Source organism: Salvelinus namaycush, chromosome 8 (genome assembly GCF_016432855.1).
Source record: "Salvelinus namaycush isolate Seneca chromosome 8, SaNama_1.0, whole genome shotgun sequence".
Lineage (NCBI taxonomy): Eukaryota > Metazoa > Chordata > Actinopteri > Salmoniformes > Salmonidae > Salvelinus > Salvelinus namaycush.
Genome location: NC_052314.1, coordinates 17,634,884 through 17,653,726, shown reverse-complemented (window position 1 = coordinate 17,653,726; position 18,843 = coordinate 17,634,884). Strand labels below are relative to the sequence as shown.

At 42.2% G+C, this 18,843-nt stretch overlaps 2 protein-coding genes across 3 annotated transcripts in view; both read left to right on the top strand.

Annotated features, from left to right (window-relative positions):
* LOC120052456 (AP-3 complex subunit delta-1-like) overlaps positions 1-10,110 on the top strand; it is a 53,260-nt gene extending 43,150 nt beyond the window's left edge. For both annotated transcript variants that reach the window (XM_038999378.1, XM_038999377.1), the window contains exons 22-33: positions 668-818; positions 922-1,056; positions 1,488-1,541; positions 2,558-2,653; positions 2,903-3,028; positions 3,498-3,545; positions 6,278-6,467; positions 6,604-6,692; positions 6,851-6,936; positions 7,117-7,238; positions 7,516-7,595; positions 7,731-10,110. In XM_038999378.1, coding sequence (XP_038855306.1) covers positions 668-818; positions 922-1,056; positions 1,488-1,541; positions 2,558-2,653; positions 2,903-3,028; positions 3,498-3,545; positions 6,278-6,467; positions 6,604-6,692; positions 6,851-6,936; positions 7,117-7,238; positions 7,516-7,595; positions 7,731-7,826 — 1,273 coding nt within the window. In that variant the 3' untranslated portion in view covers positions 7,827-10,110. The remainder of the gene's footprint in view (positions 1-667; positions 819-921; positions 1,057-1,487; positions 1,542-2,557; positions 2,654-2,902; positions 3,029-3,497; positions 3,546-6,277; positions 6,468-6,603; positions 6,693-6,850; positions 6,937-7,116; positions 7,239-7,515; positions 7,596-7,730) is intronic.
* Positions 10,111-10,837: 727 nt separating this feature from the next.
* Positions 10,838-18,843, top strand: part of LOC120052455 (ubiquitin-conjugating enzyme E2 R2-like) — a 32,148-nt gene continuing 24,142 nt past the window's right edge. The window contains exon 1 of the mRNA XM_038999376.1: positions 10,838-11,464. Within this exon, the coding sequence (XP_038855304.1) occupies positions 11,285-11,464 (180 nt within the window). The 5' untranslated portion in view covers positions 10,838-11,284. The remainder of the gene's footprint in view (positions 11,465-18,843) is intronic.

Genomic DNA, 18,843 nt, shown 5'->3' with positions numbered 1-18,843 from the left:
GGAGGCTCGCTCGGCTGCTAGCACATGCAGATCAAATCCACTGCTAGAACGCTGATTTAAGGTGTTTAAATGTCCTAGTAATTTGAAAGATTGCTCAGAAAACCAGGTGTTTTAATCGGCGTATACTTACTTTGATTTTGACTGTTTGCCGATTTAAGATAAGCAGAGTAGTGTTTACATGACTATTGCATAATCTGCCTGCTGCCATAATCAGTTTAATATCGAATTATTACTGTGAATGTAAACATACTCAGTTACGGCAGTCACCAACAGAGGCATCAGTCCAGTTCTGACCTTGGATAAACCTGTTAATGGTGGTGTCCCTCCTGACTTCCCAGCTCTGCCTGAGGAATGGCTTTGAAGGTTTGTGCTGAGCAAGTTTGCGTTTGAAATGTCATGCACCTGAGTGGAGTGGATGGGCTTGTCTCAACTAGCTTCCTTTCCTAATCTCCTTTCCTTCACTGGCATTGATAAGTGAATCGACTGGATAGGTTTTCACCATGCTGCTTTTACCATGCTGCTTTTGTCTTTCCCTCCCAGATCAGTGGTCATGGAGGAAAGGAGGCTAGTTAAGACTATTGAGACATAGCCGATGGCTGTAGTTTGACCAGAATCACCATGTACACTCAGGGCTGTGGTTTTATGTGTCTCCTCTCTGTGCTCTCAGGCCCCTGGCAGACAGCGAGAAGAAGCTGCCAGTCAGGACACACCGTCCCGATGAGGTCCTCAAGAGCCCCATAGAGGACGGGGAGGGGTTGGAGGTCACTTCAGAGCCCAAGAAGAAGAGCAGGAAGGAGAAGAAGGACAAGGAGAGGAAGGTGAGGCCCTATTCTTTATGTCCTTGGAATATTTTTAATATTTTTGACGTCTCTGTTTTTTGTGACCTTAATGTCTTAAGGAGTGTTTTTTTTGTCATTGTAGAAGGGTAAAGAGAAGAAGAAGAAGAAACACAAACAAGAGGAAGGGGAGGATCTTATGGAGGCTGGGGCAGAGGAGCCTGTCCAATCAAAAATGACCAACGATGTGGCAGCCCAGCCTCCTGCCTCCACACCAGAGGTATGACATCACAAAGGGAGGGACTTCCTTTTTTACAGGGACAAGATTTGCACAATGTCATTCTGTGTAGGATATTGAAGAATTAAGACTGACACTAAATAATTTTTAACGAAACAAAGAATTTGATTGAATTAAATGTATATAAGATAATCTGTCAAGCAAACACACTTTGGTCATTTTCATTTATCAATCATTGTCATTGCTTCTTTCAAGCCCCCTCACCATCCTATCAGCAATAAAGATTAAATCAAGTATCAATCAGTATTTGTTCTAAGATTGCAGTATGTCTAGTCGCTATCTTGAAATACTTGATTTATTCATGAAAATAACAGTGTAATCTCTGTATCCATTTTCATGAAGAGGAACTGCTCAAATGTTAACCTCTCTATCCCCCCTCGCTCTTGCTCCCTCTCCCTCCCTCACTGTTGTAGGCTTCGGATCTGGATTTCTGGCTCTCAAATGCTCCAGTGCCCTCTGACCCTCAGGTTGAGTTCCCCTCTCTCTCTCTTACAGTCACTCCTTGTCCTTGTTGTCATTTATTTGTGTTTTAACAGTACCTCTTCATCCATTGTCTGATCCTCTTCACCATGCGTGGTTCTTTCATTCCTTCCATCCACTTTTCTCTTTCACCCTTGCATTACTGCCTCTCTTTCTGAGGTCACGTAACCCTACTCATTCTGGGGTTGTCGTGTTTCTTAGTGTTGGTTTTCTCTGTTTTGGTTTTGCTCGATGTGTCTGTTTCTCGTCAGTGGTGGGGTCACAGTTGTTGTCAAGTTCAGGGGCCTCAGTGTCTGGAATCATGCTGACGGTTCTTGTTGTTCCTATCAAACCAATGCAACAGTAGCACAGCTCTTCATGTGTAGTATGACTACATATAGACAGTGTTTTTGACTACATACTGAGTGTGTGTGACTGTGCGTGTGACTACATACCCTGTGCTTGTGACTGTGCGTGTGTAACTGCAGAGTAGCTGTTAGACCAGGTGGAAGACTAATGACAACAGTACAGTATTCAGTTTAAAGCCAGACTAGTTCATAAAGTTTAGCTCTGTGACCCCACACTCTGTCCTCTGTTCTGAACTACTGTATGGGACTGTTTCAAGCAGAATCTGATCATTAGATATACATTGTTCAAGGGCTCTGCATGTTAATTTTGTGTTTACACCACACCAACTGTCTGCCCTCAGGAAATAAGCTACGTCTAGCAGTCACCCAAATGTGACTTCACAGTTCACACATCCTGTCAGAACATGTTTCTGTATTTCTGTTTTTTGAGTCGATTATTGTTCCATTTAAGTACAGATGTGAAGGGATGCTATCGACAATGGGTCCATTGGAACAATGTCAGGATTTGACAACTTCAAAACAACAAACAAATTACGACTAATTCAAACTACTACTACCTGTACTTGTATATGATCAATAAATGACAGCGTGTTGTATGTCAATAATCCTCCTAAATGTGTCCATACTAACTTTGAGGGCTGTGTGTGTGGTGACAGGAGGCCGCAGCAGTAACGGACGCTCCCCCTGCCTCCACTCCTGAGGCTACGTCTGGTGTGGCTGCCGTGGTCCCAGACTCTGAGCCTGAAGAGACTGTGAGTCTCTCCACTTTACTGATGATGTCAGAATCACGAGACAGAAATCTCAGCTGTTACTAATTTTTATTTTATAAACCTTACAAAACATACACATACAAACGACAGCATCATTCATTACTAAGGATTCTAGCACAACAGGATACTGTATTTTGACAGATCTTGTCTGAGAACTGAGCACAGAAACTCTCCCTCCCTCTTTCTGAATAGACTGCCCTTTACACCACCCCCTGCTTGTTTCCCTCTCAGAAATCCTCTAAGCACAAGAAGAAGAAGCAGAAAAAGGAGAAGAAGCACCATCATCATCACCATAGCGATGGAGCCAGAGAGGAGTCTGTGCAGAACGGCACGGTGGAGGACGAGGAGCCTCTGCCGGTCAGTAAACAATCACCTTTTAGTCTGTCCACTCAGTCCAATCCCTGTCCACTGGACGTTCAAGTCATAAATCAAATCAAATGAAACTTTATTTGTCACATGCGCCGAATACAACAAGTGTAGACCTTACCGTGAAATGCTTACTTACAAGCCCTTAACCAACAGTGCAGTTCAAGAAGAGTTAAGAAAATATTTACCAAATAAACTAAAGTAAAAAAGTAACCCAATAAAATAACAATAACGAGGCTATATACAGGGGGTACCGAGTCAGTGTGCGGGGGTACAGGTTAGTTGTGCCCCCGCAATACTGTCCATATAAAACTTCCCTACCTTCACCCATTGATTTGACACAAGTATGTCAAGTATGCAGTGTGTATACACTCCCTATCTCAAATAGCATATATACATAATCCAGACCTGGGTCTGGTTCCCTTGAGTGAGAACTGACCAGGCTCTTCTCTCTTTACAGCCCATGTCCAATTACGCCCTGCTGGCTGAGAACTCCTACATCAAGATGGTGAGTGGGATGGAGCGAGATGCTTGGGTCCACTGGAGAAGTATACTATTATTGTGTATCTTCTATGTGAATAGCCACTCATATTGGAGCTGGGAGGAGTCGTACCATTGATATATACAGTGGGGAGAACAAGTATTTGATACACTGCCGATTTTGCAGGTTTTCCTACTTACAAAGCATGTAGAGGTCTGTAATTGTTATCATAGGTACACTTCAACTGTGAGAGATGGAATCTAAAACAAAAATCCAGAAAATCACATTGTATGATTTTTAAGTAATTAATTTGCATTTTATTGCATGACATAAGTATTTGATCACCTACCAACCAGTAAGAATTCCAGCTCTCACAGACCTGTTAGTTTTTCTTTAAGAAGCCCTCCTGTTCTCCACTCATTACCTGTATTAACTGCACCTGTTTGAACTCGTTACCTGTATAAAAGACACCTGTCCACACACTCAATCAAACAGACTCCAACCTCTCCACAATGGCCAAGACCAGAGAGCTGTTAAAGGACATCAGGGATAAAATTGTAGACCTGCACAAGGCTGGGATGGGTTACAGGACAATAAACAAGCAGCTTGGTGAGAAGGCAACAACTGTTGCTGGCGCAATTATTAGAAAATGGAAGAAGTTCAAGATGACGGTCAATCACCATCGGTCTGGGGCTCCATGCAAGATCTCACCTCGTGGGGCATCAATGATCATGAGGAAGGTGAGGGATCAGCCCAGAACTACACGGCAGGACCTGGTCAATGACCTGAAGAGAGCTGGGACCACAGTCTCAAAGAAAACCATTAGTAACACACTATGCCGTCATGGATTAAAATCCTGCAGCGCACGCAAGGTCCCCATGCTCAAGCCAGCGCATGTCCAGGCCCGTCTGAAGTTTACCAATGACCATCTGGATGATCCAGAGGAGGAATGGGAGAAGGTCATGTGGTCTGATGAGACAAAAATAGAGCTTTTTGGTCTAAACTCCACTCGCCGTGTTTGGAGGAAGAAGAAGGATGAGTAAAACCCCAAGAACACCATCCCAACCGTGAAGCATGGAGGTGGAAACATCATTCTTTGGGGATGCTTTTCTGCAAAGGGGACAGGACGACTGCACCGTATTGAGGGGAGGATGGATGGGGCCATGTTTCGCGAGATCTTGGCCAACAACCTCCTTCCCTCAGTAAGAGCATTGAAGATGGGTCGTGGCTGGGTCTTCCAGCATGACAACGACCCGAAACACACAGCCAGGGCAACTAAGGAGTGGCTCCGTAAGAAGCATCTCAAGGTCCTGGAGTGGCCTAGCCAGTCTCCAGACCTGAACCCAATAGAAAATCTTTGGAGGGAGCTGAAAGTCCGTATTGCCCAGCGACAGCCCCGAAACCTGAAGGATCTGGAGAAGGTCTGTATGGAGGATTGGGCCAAAATCCCTGCTGCAGTGTGTGAAAACCTGGTCAAGAACTACAGGAAACGTATGATCTCTGTAATTGCAAACAAAGGTTTCTGTACCAAATATTAAGTTCTGCTTTTCTGATGTATCAAATACTTATGTCATGCAATAAAATGCAAATGAATTACTTAAAAATCATACAATGTGATTTTCTGGATTTTTGTTTTAGATTCCGTCTCTCACAGTTGAAGTGTACCTATGATAAAAATTACTCAGTCCCTTTGCTATGAGACAAAATTGAGCTCAGGTGCATCCTGTTTCCATTGATCATCCTTGAGATGTTTTTACAACTTGATTGGCGTCCACCTGTGGTAAATTCAATTGATTGGACATGATTTGGAAAGGCACACACCTGTCTATATAAGATCCCACAGTTGACAGTGCATGTCAAGAGCAAAAACCAAGCCATGAGGTCGAAGGAATTGTCCGTAGAGCTCCGAGACAGGATTTTGTCGAGGCACAGATCCGGGGAAGGGTACCAAAAAATGTCTGCAGCATTGAAGATCCCCAAGGACACAGTGCCCTCCATCATTCTTAAATGGAAGAAGTTTGGAACCACAAAGACTCTTCCTACAGCTGGTTGCCCGGCCAAACTGAGCAATCGGGGAAGAAGGGCTTTGGTCAGGGAGGTGACCAAGAACCCGATGGTCACTCTGACAGAGCTCCAGAGTTCCTCTGTGGAGATGGGAGAACAAGATTGAAGTGTGTAGATTGATGAGGGAAAATAATAATTTAATACATTTTAGAATAAGGCAGTAACATAAAAAATGTGGGAAAAGTCGAGGGGTCTGAATACTTTCCGAATGCACTGTATGTACTGTTAGTGGACCCCTCCTTATGCTCCCTCTTTTTCTCTCTTTCAAGATGAAGCAGGATGCTGATGAGGTATTGGCTGAAGTTCTGTGAACTGCAGGCTATGGGTTTTACAGGAGAATCTTCTAGATGTTCTGTGTTGTGCTTTTTCTCAGACTGTGCCCCCTGGCTTAATCACCTTGTGATAACCAAGCTGTTATGCAGAGACATGTGTATATTGGAAAATGTAACCCTGTTATTCACAACACCATAAGCCAGGGGCATCTTCTTGAGTGTGTGACGTTACGATTCTACTGTCCTATCAGTGCTGTTTCCAGGTTGCTTCATAAAAATCACATGGGATTCATGTCGGGATTGGAATGGTTGAATCGATTTGCTGGTTTGCATGCAAGTCAATTTGCTGGGCTCCTTGTGTGAACACTGCTGGCTACGGAGTGGGTTGACCTCCGCTTCATCCCTCTCTCTTTCCCTCTTTAGGTGTGTGACATCCAGGGGAACCTGCATGACGGTAGCCAGGTGGTGGTCTCTGTCATCTTTGAAAATAAGTGTGACAGTTTCATCAAGTCCATGGAGTTCAATGTGATGGACTCTCTCAACTCCAAGCTGCAGCGGCCTGAGGGAGCCGGACCACACGACAGCCTCACCGTGCCCTTCCAACTGCCCCCCGGTGAGGAAGCAGGAGAGACTGGGAGGAGGAAAAAGCTATGGAGACTGTTGTTGAAATAAGAGCTAAATTTCCATCCAAATATTCCCATTCCCAGTTTACATCCAGACTAATCAATTTTTTCTCTCTTGTTCCTCAGGGATCTCTAACGAGGCACGGTTCATCTTCTCAGTGCAGAGCATTGTGATGCCCCAGAAACTGAAGGGAACCCTCACCTTCATAGTCAAGGTGAGTTAGTCTTGATCTCCACAAAGGCCTCACATTCCCCCACTATCCCTCTTTGACTCTGGGTACAGTCTATTTCACTGCTCAAGGTTCTACTGACCTTTTTCCTCACTTGTAAAAGTGTATTGTTAACCTTCTGCTGTTATAATGTTCTCCTACAGACTGAGGATTCCTCCACTCACGAGAAACTAGATTTTAAACTGCACTTTACCTGCACCTCATACCTGATCACCACTCCCTGCTACAGGTCAGTGCAGCTAGCTGTCCCTAAAGAACCTCATTCTGCTGTTTTAATAATAATGAATGTTACCTAACTGTAGATTTGGAGCTATTGGCTTAGTGTGTTGTGCCCTGATCTGAATTTAAGATTAAACTGCTTGTGAGCTAGTATGTGATGCGTAGTGAATGTGATTGTTGTTGTTTACAGTGACGCGTATGCTAAGCTGTTGGAGTCAGGGGACCTCAAGGGAAGCTCTCTGAAGCTGGAGGGAGTCAACCAGCCTTTTCACCATCTACTGGCAAGGATCTGCTTCCACCACCACTTCTCTGGTGGGTACACTGGGACTGGGGAATACAGGGGGAAGGGGAGGCAGGGGGAGAAGGTGTGGGATATGATAGGGACTGGGGAATACAGGGGGAGAGGGTAGGGCATTGGGAGGTATTAGGCGGAGAGTGGACATATTTATTGAGGTGATTTGTAGTTCACTGTGTCGTCTTGCAGAAATCTCCCTCTTTGAATGAACATTAAGATGATGATGTGGTAAATATAGACCTTTAGATTTTGAGTTGTTTAATGAGCTTACGGTTGTGTTCCTGTCTCAACCAGTGGTGGAGAGGATTGATTCCTGTGCCTCCATGTACAGCAGGTCAATCCAGGGTCACCACGTGTGTCTGCTGGTCAAAACTGTAAGTAGCTCCCTCCTTCTCAGCCTGGGGGCCAGACATCCAAATATTGGTCTCCATTTAACTCAAATGAGATCTTCTCCTCAGACATCCTTGTAACGTTTGCCCTCTCTGTCTGTGTGTCCCTGTCCGTCACAGGCTGATCAGACCGTGTCTATCGATGCTAAATGTGACGAGCCGGGGCTGCTTAGGAATGTGCTGGATGAGATCAAGCTGACCTTCTCTCAGTGCTGATTGTGTCTGACAGCCCCTTGGTGCCCCCCTACCCCCTGCTCAACCCCTCCCTCACTGAAACACATGTAATCATGTTACAAACACTGCGGCTGGCACTCCCAGGTTCACCCTATTAATTAGTCCTCAGAATCACACATTTCCTTGACGCCCCTCTTGCCCTCAGAACTGCTCTTTCTCCTTCACTGTTACACTGATTTGCTCTATACAAACCCCCTCTGTGCGCTTTTAGTTTCAACCTTGTTTTCCCTGCTCCCCCCTCCACTCTCTCTCATCATCACTACAGTCTGTGACGGTCATGTAATGTAATCTGACAACTGGACTTTTTTTTGTTGTTTGTTGAACTGTGTTTTTACTGTCTTGATTTGTATTTGTTTGTTGCTGTTTTTGTTTTCTGACGTCCGTCTCTGCCTTTCCCCCTGTTGCATTAAACATCAGCGTGTTACTACTACTCTCCTCTATAGTCCTGTAGAATGTGTGACTTCTTCTGACTGGCCCAAGTTGGAAATGTCATGTCAACTTTTTAATCTGCTCTGAGCTGACCTCTGAGCTGAAATCATACCTGACCTGATCTCGTGTCTGAAGGAGACTGACCTCCCCTCTGGTGTCACTGCTCCATGCTTCAACTATGCTAAGCTTCAGTTTGACCCGTGTCACAGTAACATATCAATCCCTATAAGAATTTGAAATGCCTGAGCTGGAAAGTTACATTAAGAGTGTATTGGAAAAAGAGAATGCAGGCGGTTACACTTTGACCAGGTCAGAACTTAGACACGCTGGCACTCCCCGAAAAATTATGTTTCTGCAACCTTTTCCAAAAGTGAACATTGTCAGGTTTCCTTACTTTGTCTCTTATTACAGACATGGGTAGAAGGGTGTCTTTTTACAATTGTATGATTTATCGCTTTGATTATGCTGTAATCGTGGAAGGATATTGTACTGCTCATCTGCCACTCTCTCTTGCCTCAGGCATGTCTACAGTATCTGAAATGAGTGACAAAGTAATATAGAACTTGTGGGAAATGAAGGCCAGCTATCACATATTGCAGCTAGCGCCTCTCACGTGGCTTTGCTATAATAGCAGGCTCTCCATACTTAACTGTTAAAGTTATCCTATGTGTTGATAGGCTTAGTTTGAGATCACCTATGGGGATGGAAGGCTATTCTAGTTGTAATTTCATTCTGGGAGATCAATGGTACTTAGTTGATACATTTTATTTTTAATCAGTATTAACCAATGTGGCTTCTTGTTTACTATTCCTTTCTTGAGAAAGCCAACAAGTCGTAAGTCAAGATGTTTGTCGTAAGTCAAGATGTTTGTCTTTCATATCATCCAAACCTCTTGCGTCTGTGCCACTAACTCTCGCACTATACAATACATCCTACATGTCACTGATACAGTCATAAACCGATCTTCAGTGTTCTCTTCTCTCAGAACTGCCCTGCTGCCACATTTGCATTGGCACAATGATGAACATGAATGGTCATCATTTAAATGGCTTCTTCCTTTCATGACTTGCTCAGAGGTACTTGCTGTCTAGTTATACTCAACGTGTCTCACTGCCTGGTCCAGCACGATGTAGTAGCAACTTTAAACTGATCCCATCATGTTTTGTTTCTATCCCAACTAACCCACATTCCTTTCTTACAAGTGTAGATGAGCCATTCCATGAGTTTCTTCTGCACCATGTTAGTGTGAGTACAAAGTGAACAACTTTCAGGGATGTTATCCACAGAACATATCCTTCCTGGAAAAGTGCTTTGATTGATTTAAGTTACAGAATGGCAATGAAAAAAGCACTTGTAATCATACATTGTACTAATTAAAAAGTTCTGTGCAGAGTATTTCATAAAAATGTGTATCTTGCATGATTAGGAAATGTATACTTACTTTAAAAATATATATATATATATTTTCCCTATCCAAGGACATACACACATACAAAACTCCCTTGTCATTTCTTGGTTGTCTTTTTCTTTTATTGTTTTTTTTTTTTATATGAAGTGAAAGTTGAATTAATCATGCTACAGTTTTTGATGGTGTATTTTTATCTATTATAAGTTCATACAATTCAAATGATATCTTTGAATATTTTAAATGATTTAGCATCAGGGGAAGGAGGTTCTATTTGGTGTCATGGCGCTGAGAGGAGTAGAGAAGAAAAGGTCTTGTGATACAGTTCAGAGAAGCTACCCACTGTCTTAATATTTTTTTCTGGTCAATTGTAGTGATTATCTTGCTTAGTTTGGTTTATGACATTAAAATATATTCTCATCGCTCCTTGTTTGAAGGTCTGGTCCAACTCCTTCATTGTCTATTCTCCAGCTATATGATGTAATATGTTTTAAGAGGGGACTACATGAGCAAGACAAAATTAGTCATATACTATCAACATTCCCTTTTAGAACAGAGAAGTCTACCAAAATTGAAATAAAGGCTGAGCTGCTGTAGTCTTGTGTTAAGGTGAACCAATAAACTCCCACATATATAATTATTTCAGGCTTTTTATTCACATCTTATCACTATGTCTGAGTATCAAACATGCTGTATATTCAAAGGATATGCAAATACTACCTTATCAAGGATATTTAGTTGGCCAACATCTCACTTCAGCATGCACTAGAGTGGCCTTTCCCAAAAACCTGCCTTCCCCAATAACTAATACGGTACACTGTGTGAAACTGCATATTCTTTCTTTGTGTGCAAGTGCCTTTAAATTATAAATGTCAATATAGCCTAAGTGATTTGGAGGCTGTGTGTAGGTACTGTCTAACGTCAATTCCCATATGGAAAGAATTGGAGGTGCAACCAAAAAACACTCCCAACATTTTTTTTTTTTAACGAGATTAAAATAGTAACGTTTCGGGCTTCATGATTCTGAAGAATTCAATTGCAGACCGAAACAATATTTTAACCTTGCTTAAACTATTAAATTAACTTAATGCCGAGCGAGTGTTGTGCCTTTTCAATAACTCCAATTCCCAGAAAGCTTTGCGAGCACTTCACTGCTCAGGGCATCAAGCTTTGTGGAACCAGCTTGAGCGACTTTAGTGGCGACACCGTGAAGTAGCTACTGTTGTATAATTGAGGAGGGGAGATCCCTACTCAGACAGCCGTTAATTTGTTTGTTTTCTAGTTTGCTTTGACCTCTAAAATTTACTTCGAGCAATTCTGTCTTACGGTCAATGAGGATCAACAACAGATTGGCGAGAGAGGAACTACTGTAGCAAGCTAGCGGGTTGGTTGGTTGTCAGCGAGAGATTTACGGGTTGGTTTGTTCGATCACAGTGGAAGTGAACCGAACGCGAACGTAATAACACGACATTTTTGTAGATGTTGTGAGGAAACGTGTGAACAATCAAAAGGTTTCTCAGAGGTTGGTTGTGGTGGAATTAGATAACTACCTTTGTTCTCTAAAAAGGTCTAGATAGGTTTTTGTTTATACAGATCGTCGCGGACTATGGCTCATGGACATCATGTAGCCAGTTCCCAAAAAGCACTAATGTTAGAGATGAAAAGTCTTCAAGATGAGCCAGTTGAAGGGTTCAGGATAACTTTAGTGGACGAGTCGGACTTGTACAACTGGGAAGTTGCAATATTTGGACCCCCAAATACTCACTATGAGGGAGGTTATTTTAAGGTGAGTATGCAATTGCTGAATATTTAAGATGGCCATCAAATCACTCATAGTTATCGCAATTGTTTTGTCCAACCTTGGTTAACCTTAACAAATTGTGTCTGGTCAGTGTTCTCTTGCCCCTGAACTACAGTAGAACGTCTGTAAATATTATGGCGAGAAGAGTTATATTTTGTCACTTATCTTTGTGACGTAGCTAACTATTGACAACCAACCTGGCCTAGTTTGCCGACATGAGATGACCAGCTCGAGCAACATCTGACGATCCACAAAACATGTTAACGTTTTCATGGAAAACTTTGGAGGAAACAGACATTGTCAACTTATATCACTGTATTCAGCAGGGCCGGACTACCGCATTTGGGGCCCCGACACCTATCTCCAGTGCCCCCCCCCAACACATTTTCCCATGGGGCAGAGAGAAACGTTATGGATATACATCTGATGATAAAGATCAAATCGGACCTATTTCTATTGTAGTGTCTTATAGTGCAATAGTAATGGTGTCTTTTTGTTGGCACTAACTGGCTCGTTGGCCAAGGCCTATGGGGAAATTCATGTTTTTTTTGATACGCTGAGATAATCACATTTTGTGAATTATGAAGCATTTATGTAATCAAAACAAGCACGTAAAGTCTTCATAGTTCATAAAGGTCTGGTTAACTGACTGATATTAATTACCTCATAGAATAAAACGTATAAGATCTCGTAAGCCTTTGTTAACCTCAGACCTTATTTTATGTATTTTCCCAAAACCCCATTCTTTCCCCATTAATTTCCCCCATTGGAATGGCTGAACTAACCAGAGGTAACTTATTTCAGTTTTTTAGAACTAAAGCTGCCGATTTCTATAAGCCATCAAACAGTTCCTTCGTTTTCATAGTTAAGCAATAGCAGCTGGTAGCATTGTCCATCCTGTTTGAAATAGACTAAGTTGGGCTGGGAGACATGGGCAAAATATATCACAGTATTTAAAATAAAATGGACAGTTTTACATTTGCTTTGAGTAGCGCATGACCCTACAGTGGCAACATACATTCTAAGTGATTTAAATAGGTCTTTCTCCATTCTGATTGTTTTAATAATTTTCAGCATTTTCATACATTTCTGCATTTCCTACACTCATTTGAGAGCATTTCCACACTGCCACGTAGGACTGCACGATATGGGCAAACAATCTAGGCCTTATTTTTAACCAAATGTTGCGATTGCGATTTGACTTGTGATTTAGAGTAAAACACTTGAGTGAACTGTTGGAATCATGGGAATATAATGATTATTTTAATTATATAGTTAGAATATAATAGAGGGCACTTTGAATATAGTGTTTGACATGACAACAAATGAAAATGCCAGGGAGGAGTTATTGTGACAGGGTAGGAACCTAAGTGTTTCCTAGGGGACCCTATAATCTTTGGCTACATTTAATGTTTTCTCTTAGCTACTTCATGTAGCTTACATATTCTTGCTTTGTGAATTCCTCTTCGTTTTAGAAGAAACTGGCACAAACAACATGCTGATTTAGGTCTCCACCATCAGTAGTATTTTTAGGCTGTATAGCTAATTATGTTTGCTCTGATTCAGTACATTTATTAGCTAGCTAGTGATTAGCATTAGCGGCTAATAAGATTTAGGCCCAACTTGTTAAGAAAATACAAACTAGCTTTTTGCAGATTTTAGAAACAAACTAATAGTGTAATTATAAACATTAGTGGAGTTATATTAAGAAGCAAAGTGAACATCATTGTTATCAACATTGTTAAATGTGCTGCATTGACCATGCAGACTGAACGCAAGTGTCTTGTGGTCGAGGAACCACAAATGCGCTTCTTGAGTGACGGGGCGGGGCTAGGTCTATGTGGAAAGCGGCATGGAGAGAGATGACTCAAGTAGCGAAGTAAACTATAAAAGTAGGCGTTACACACAGAGTATCACATTTAACAAAACAAAAATTTAAATACCGTTAAAGAAGGTAAAGTTAAAACCGGTTCATGCATCAATACCAGTATATCGTAAAATACAGTATATCGCCCAGCCGTCACTCTAAGCACCTAGTATTATAGCCTAGTCTCAGTACCTACATATATTTTCTTATTGATATTTGGATTGTAAACACTCAAACGATGGCATGTTTGTTTCTCGTAGACTGAAAATGTGGGGTTTTCTCTCACTGGGGGTTAGCTGACTTAGCATCCAACCTGCAGATGGCTTTTCCTGTTTGTGTGTCCCTCCCAGCAAAGGCAACTTTATGTTGATAGTACTCCTAACTCTATGTATTAGCAAGGGTTGTTTACCATTTAGTCTAAAATGTATATCTGGTTGTAGCTACTGTATTATAGTACTAACCAGTCTGGCAGATTTAAGTTCAAAAGTTAAAAAAAAGTAACAAGTATGAATAACTTACCCAAACTGTCCATACAAACATAATTAAATCGCTCTATTGGAAAACAGGTCTAAAGACAGATACAGATTGTGAGAAACATTTTCTTTCTCTGTTATCTTGTAATCCCTACCCTCATGAAAACAGATTGCAGTCAGAGTGCAGTATAACTGCATGAATTTTGCAGTGTAACTGCAGTTAAAGTGCAGTATAACCACAGACAGATAGAAGGGGCCAGATGTCGCACAGGATGTATAAATCTGAAGCCTCTGTTTAGAACGTTCAAATATGGTGATGAGAGGAAGTCCAGTGGCGGTAAGTGGGATAATAATAATTATGTCTGATTTCACACATGTACACGTGTGTGTGTGTAAATTGGAAATACATTTTTTGCATATCCCTCGAAGAGTTGGGTCACTGCCAGGGTCTGCCATTTTCAACAGTGACCGTGACGCAATTAGGGTTATGTGCCTTGCTCAAAGGCAGATAGGGGATTCGATCTAGCGACCTTTTGGTTACTGACCCAATGCTCTAACCGATAGGCTACCTGCCAGCCACATAAGAGAGAAGATGGAGCTAGATTAAACTTTTCTGACATTCTGCAAATTTTGTCTTCGATGAAACATTAGATCTCAATGCAAGTTTATTTTCCCAAAACTAGAATATGTTAAAAACGCTGTGCAATACGTTTTGTAGACTTTGCCAAAGTTTCAAAAAATTGTGTGTGTAAGGGTATTGTTTAGCCTGCCTAAGACCTTTGTGTAAAAGAAGGCTCATGTCCTCTGTTTTGCCCGGCAACAGGGGGTGGTATAGCTTACAGAGGGAAGTGCAGTAGGTTAGACCTCTTCATTACTTGCCTAGTTCAGAAAGTACACTGAAGAAAAATATAAAAGCAACATGCATAATTTCTACGATTTTACTAAATTTCAGTTCATATAAGGAAATCAGTCAATTAAATACATTCATTAGGCCCTAATCTATTGATTTTACATGACTGATAGTACAGATCTGCACCTGTTGGTCACAGATTAATAAATAAAATAAAAAATTAAAGTAGGGGTGTGGATCAGAACTAGTCAGTATCTGGTGTGACCCATTTGCCTCATGTAGCATGACACATCTCCTTCAAATCAAATGTTATTTGTCAAATGTGCCAAATACAACAGGTATATATACAACTTTACCGTGAAATGCTTACTTACAAGCCCTTAACCAACAATGCAGTTCAAGAAATAGAGTTAAGAAAATATTGACTAAATAAACTAAATGTAAAAATGTATATATAAATGACATAACTATAACGAGGCCATATACATATATCGCATGGAGTTGGTCAGGCTGTTGAGTGTGGAATGTTGTCCCACTCCACTTCAATGGCTGTGCGAAGTTGCTGGATATTGGTGGGAACTGGAACACGCTGTTGTACACGTCGATCCACAGCATCCCAAACATGCTCAATGGATGACATGTCTGTTGAGTATGCAGGCCATGAAAGAACTGGGAAAATGTTCAGCTTCCAGGAATTGTGTACAGATCCTTGTGGCATGGGGCTTTGCATTATCATGCTGAAACATGAGGTGATGGCGGCGGATGAATGGCACGACTATCGACCTCAGGATCTTGTCACGGTATCTCTGTGCAGTCAAATTGCCATAGATAAAATGCAATTGTGTTCGTAGTCCGTGGCTTATGCCAGCCCATACCATAACCCCACCATGGGGCACTCTGTTCAGAATGTTGACATCACCAAACCAAATTCCCACACGATGCCATACACGCTGTCTGCCATCTACCCGGTACTGTTAAAACCGGGATTCATCTGTGAAGAGCACATTTGCCACTAAAGTCTGTTACGACGCTGAACTGCAGTCAAGTCAAGACCCTGGTAAGGACGATGAGCACGCAGATGAGCTTCACTGAGACGGTTTCTGACAGTTTGTGCAGAAATTATTTGGTTGTGCAAACCCACAGTTTCATCAGCCTTCGGATGGCTGGTCTCAGACGATCCCGCAGGTGAAGAAGACGTATGTGGAGGTGCTGGGCTCGTGTGGTTACACGTGGTTTGCGGTTGTGAGGCCGTTTGGAGGTATTGCCAAATTCTCTAAAATGCAGGCAACAACTCTGGTGGACATGCCTGCAGTCAGCATGCCAATTGCATGCTCCCTCAACTTGAGACATCTGCAGCGTTGTGTTTTGTGACAAAACTGAACATTTTAGAGTGGAATTTCATTGTCCCCAGCACAAAGTTTACATGTGATCATGCTTTTTAATCAGCTTCTTGATATGCCAGACCTGTCAGGTGGATTAATTATCTTGGCAAAGGAGAAATGCTCACTGTCAGGGATGTAAACACATTTGTGCACAAAATTTGAGAAATAAGCTTTTTGTGCATATGGCAAAATTCTGGGGACTTTTATTTCAGCTCGTGAAACATGGGACCAACACTTTACATGTTGCATTTATATTTTTGTTCTGTGTATTTTAGCCTATATTTGCATAACTGTTGAAGATGGTGAGCATTTTCCTTCCAGATATAGGGCAAGAGCTCTCGTTACAACAATAAACAGGCATCAAAGTAGGCAGTGGTGTAAAGTACTTGAGTAAAAAATACTTTAAAGAACTACTTAAGTAGATTTCTGGGGTATACTATTTTTATTTTTGTCAACTTTTACTTTTATTTCACTCCATACATTTTCTCTGACACTAAAAAGTATTTGTTACAATTTGAATGCTTAGCAGGACAGGAAACTTGTCAAATTCCTGCACTTATCAAGAGATCATCCCTGGTTGTCATCCCTATTGCTTCTGATCTGGCGTACGACAAGTATGACAATTGGGTACTTTTTCAACCACTGGAAGTAGGTCAGGGCAAAGTGCTCTTTTTTAATATATATTTTTTTACTACAGTAGTAGGCCTATGTTGTAAATGTAAACTCTTTCTGAATGAAGGTTTGTGAATAAAGATAGCCGAGACTAATGACGGGATCTCCTGCATATCTAGGTTCTCCGCTATTGTTCAGTTAGGGTTGTTTGCACCTGATTGCATCAGTCAGAGGTGGTGTTTCCAAATGACATAATTGTGATACATTATGCTGATCTATGTCAGCTCAGCTAAAGATCCCAGTTATTCAGAGACCTGTTTAGGCTTCCAGTCTTTTCTGAGCGGCGCAGTAGGTTAACCCGGCACTGTGTTAGCTAGGAACATTTGTATTGTGGGTGCTATGTACAAGCATTGTTGGCCCAGGAATGCACAGCTTGGCTGTGAAATGCACAGCAGGCCTGTGACTCATTGTTCCTTCTAACAAACGTCTCCAACAAACCAGTTTCCCTGTTCTAAGACCCTCCCTATCTACACAGGTTAGACAAACCCTCTGTTACGTGCTGCTTTTACTCATTTATTGAAAAGAGTCAGTCAAACAATGACGTATGCCTATTCAATACCGGAGCAAAATATTTACATCAGGGTGTAACTCCTCTGAATGTGTCACCAGACCAAACAAAATATTGATGGTACACTATATATACAAAAGTATGTGGACACCCCTTCAAATTAGTGGATTTGTCTATTTCAGCCACACCCGTTGCTGACAGGTGTACAAAATTCGAGCACACAGCCATGCAATCTCCATAGACAAACATTGACGTAGAATGGCCTTACAGAAGAGCTCAATTACTGTCAACGTGGCACCGTCATAGGATGCCACCGTTCCAACAAGGCAGTTCGTCAAATTCCTGCCCTGCTGGAGCTGCCCCGGTTAACTGTAAGTGCTGTTATTATGAAGTGGAAACATCTAGGGGCAACAACAGCTCAGCCACGAAGTGGTAGGCCACACAAGCTCACAGAACAGGACCGCAGAGTGCTGTAGGGCGTACACATCAGCTGTCCTAGGTTGCAACACTCACTACCAAGTTCCAAACTGCCTCTGGAAGCAACGTCAGCACAATAACTGTTTGTCAGGAGCTTCATAAAGTGGGTTTCCATGGCGGAGCAGCCGCAACCAATCCTAAGATCACCATGCGCAATGCCAAGCTTCGGCTGGAGTGGTGTAAAGCTCACCGCCATTGGACTTTCTCTGGAGTGATGAATCACACTTCACCATCTGGCAATCTGACAGACGAATCTGGGTTTGGCAGATGCCAGGAGAACCCTACCTGCCTGAATGCATAGTGTCAACTGTAAAGTTTGGTGGAGGAGGAATAATTGTCTGAGGCTGTTTTTCATGGTTTGGGCTAGGGCCCTTAGTTCCATTGAAGGGAAATCTTAACGCTGCTTCAAACGATGATATTGCAGACAATTCTGTGCTTCTAATTTTGGGGCAACAGTTTGGGGAAGGCCCTTTCCTGTTCAGCATGACAATGCCCCTGTGCACAAAGCGAGGTCCATACAGAAATGGTTTGTCAAGATCGGTGTGAAAGAACTTGACTGCCTGCAAAGAGCCCTGACCTCAACTCCATTGAACACCTTTGGGATGAATTGGAATGCCGACTGCGAGCCAGGCCTAATCGCCCAACATCAATGCCCGACCTCACTAATGCTCTAGTGCCTGAAGGAAGCAAGTCTCTGCAGCAATATTCCAACATCTAGTGGAAAGTCTTCCCAGAAAATTGGAAGCTGTTATAGCAGCAAAGGGGGGACCAACTCCATATTAATGCCCATGATTTGTTTGAGATGTTCGACGAGCAGGTGTCCACATACTTTTGGTCATATAGTGTAGGTATACATATAGTGTAGCAAAAATCACTAAAATAGAACACAGTAAGGAATAAAGTGGAAGTAACCTAAACTGCTTTTCCAAATACTCAATGCACTTGACATTTGTATGGAGGGAACTCATCTCATTCATTGCCAATGTGTAGATATTCAGCCAAGTTCTGCCTTAATTTAAATATTTGGTCATTGCCAAACACTCTTTGCTGGATCACACACTCACACACAACTACCCTGTTCTCACTAGCTGTGTCCTCAGCAGTGCTAGGGCCTGAGAGGCTGCCTTTCCTGGTC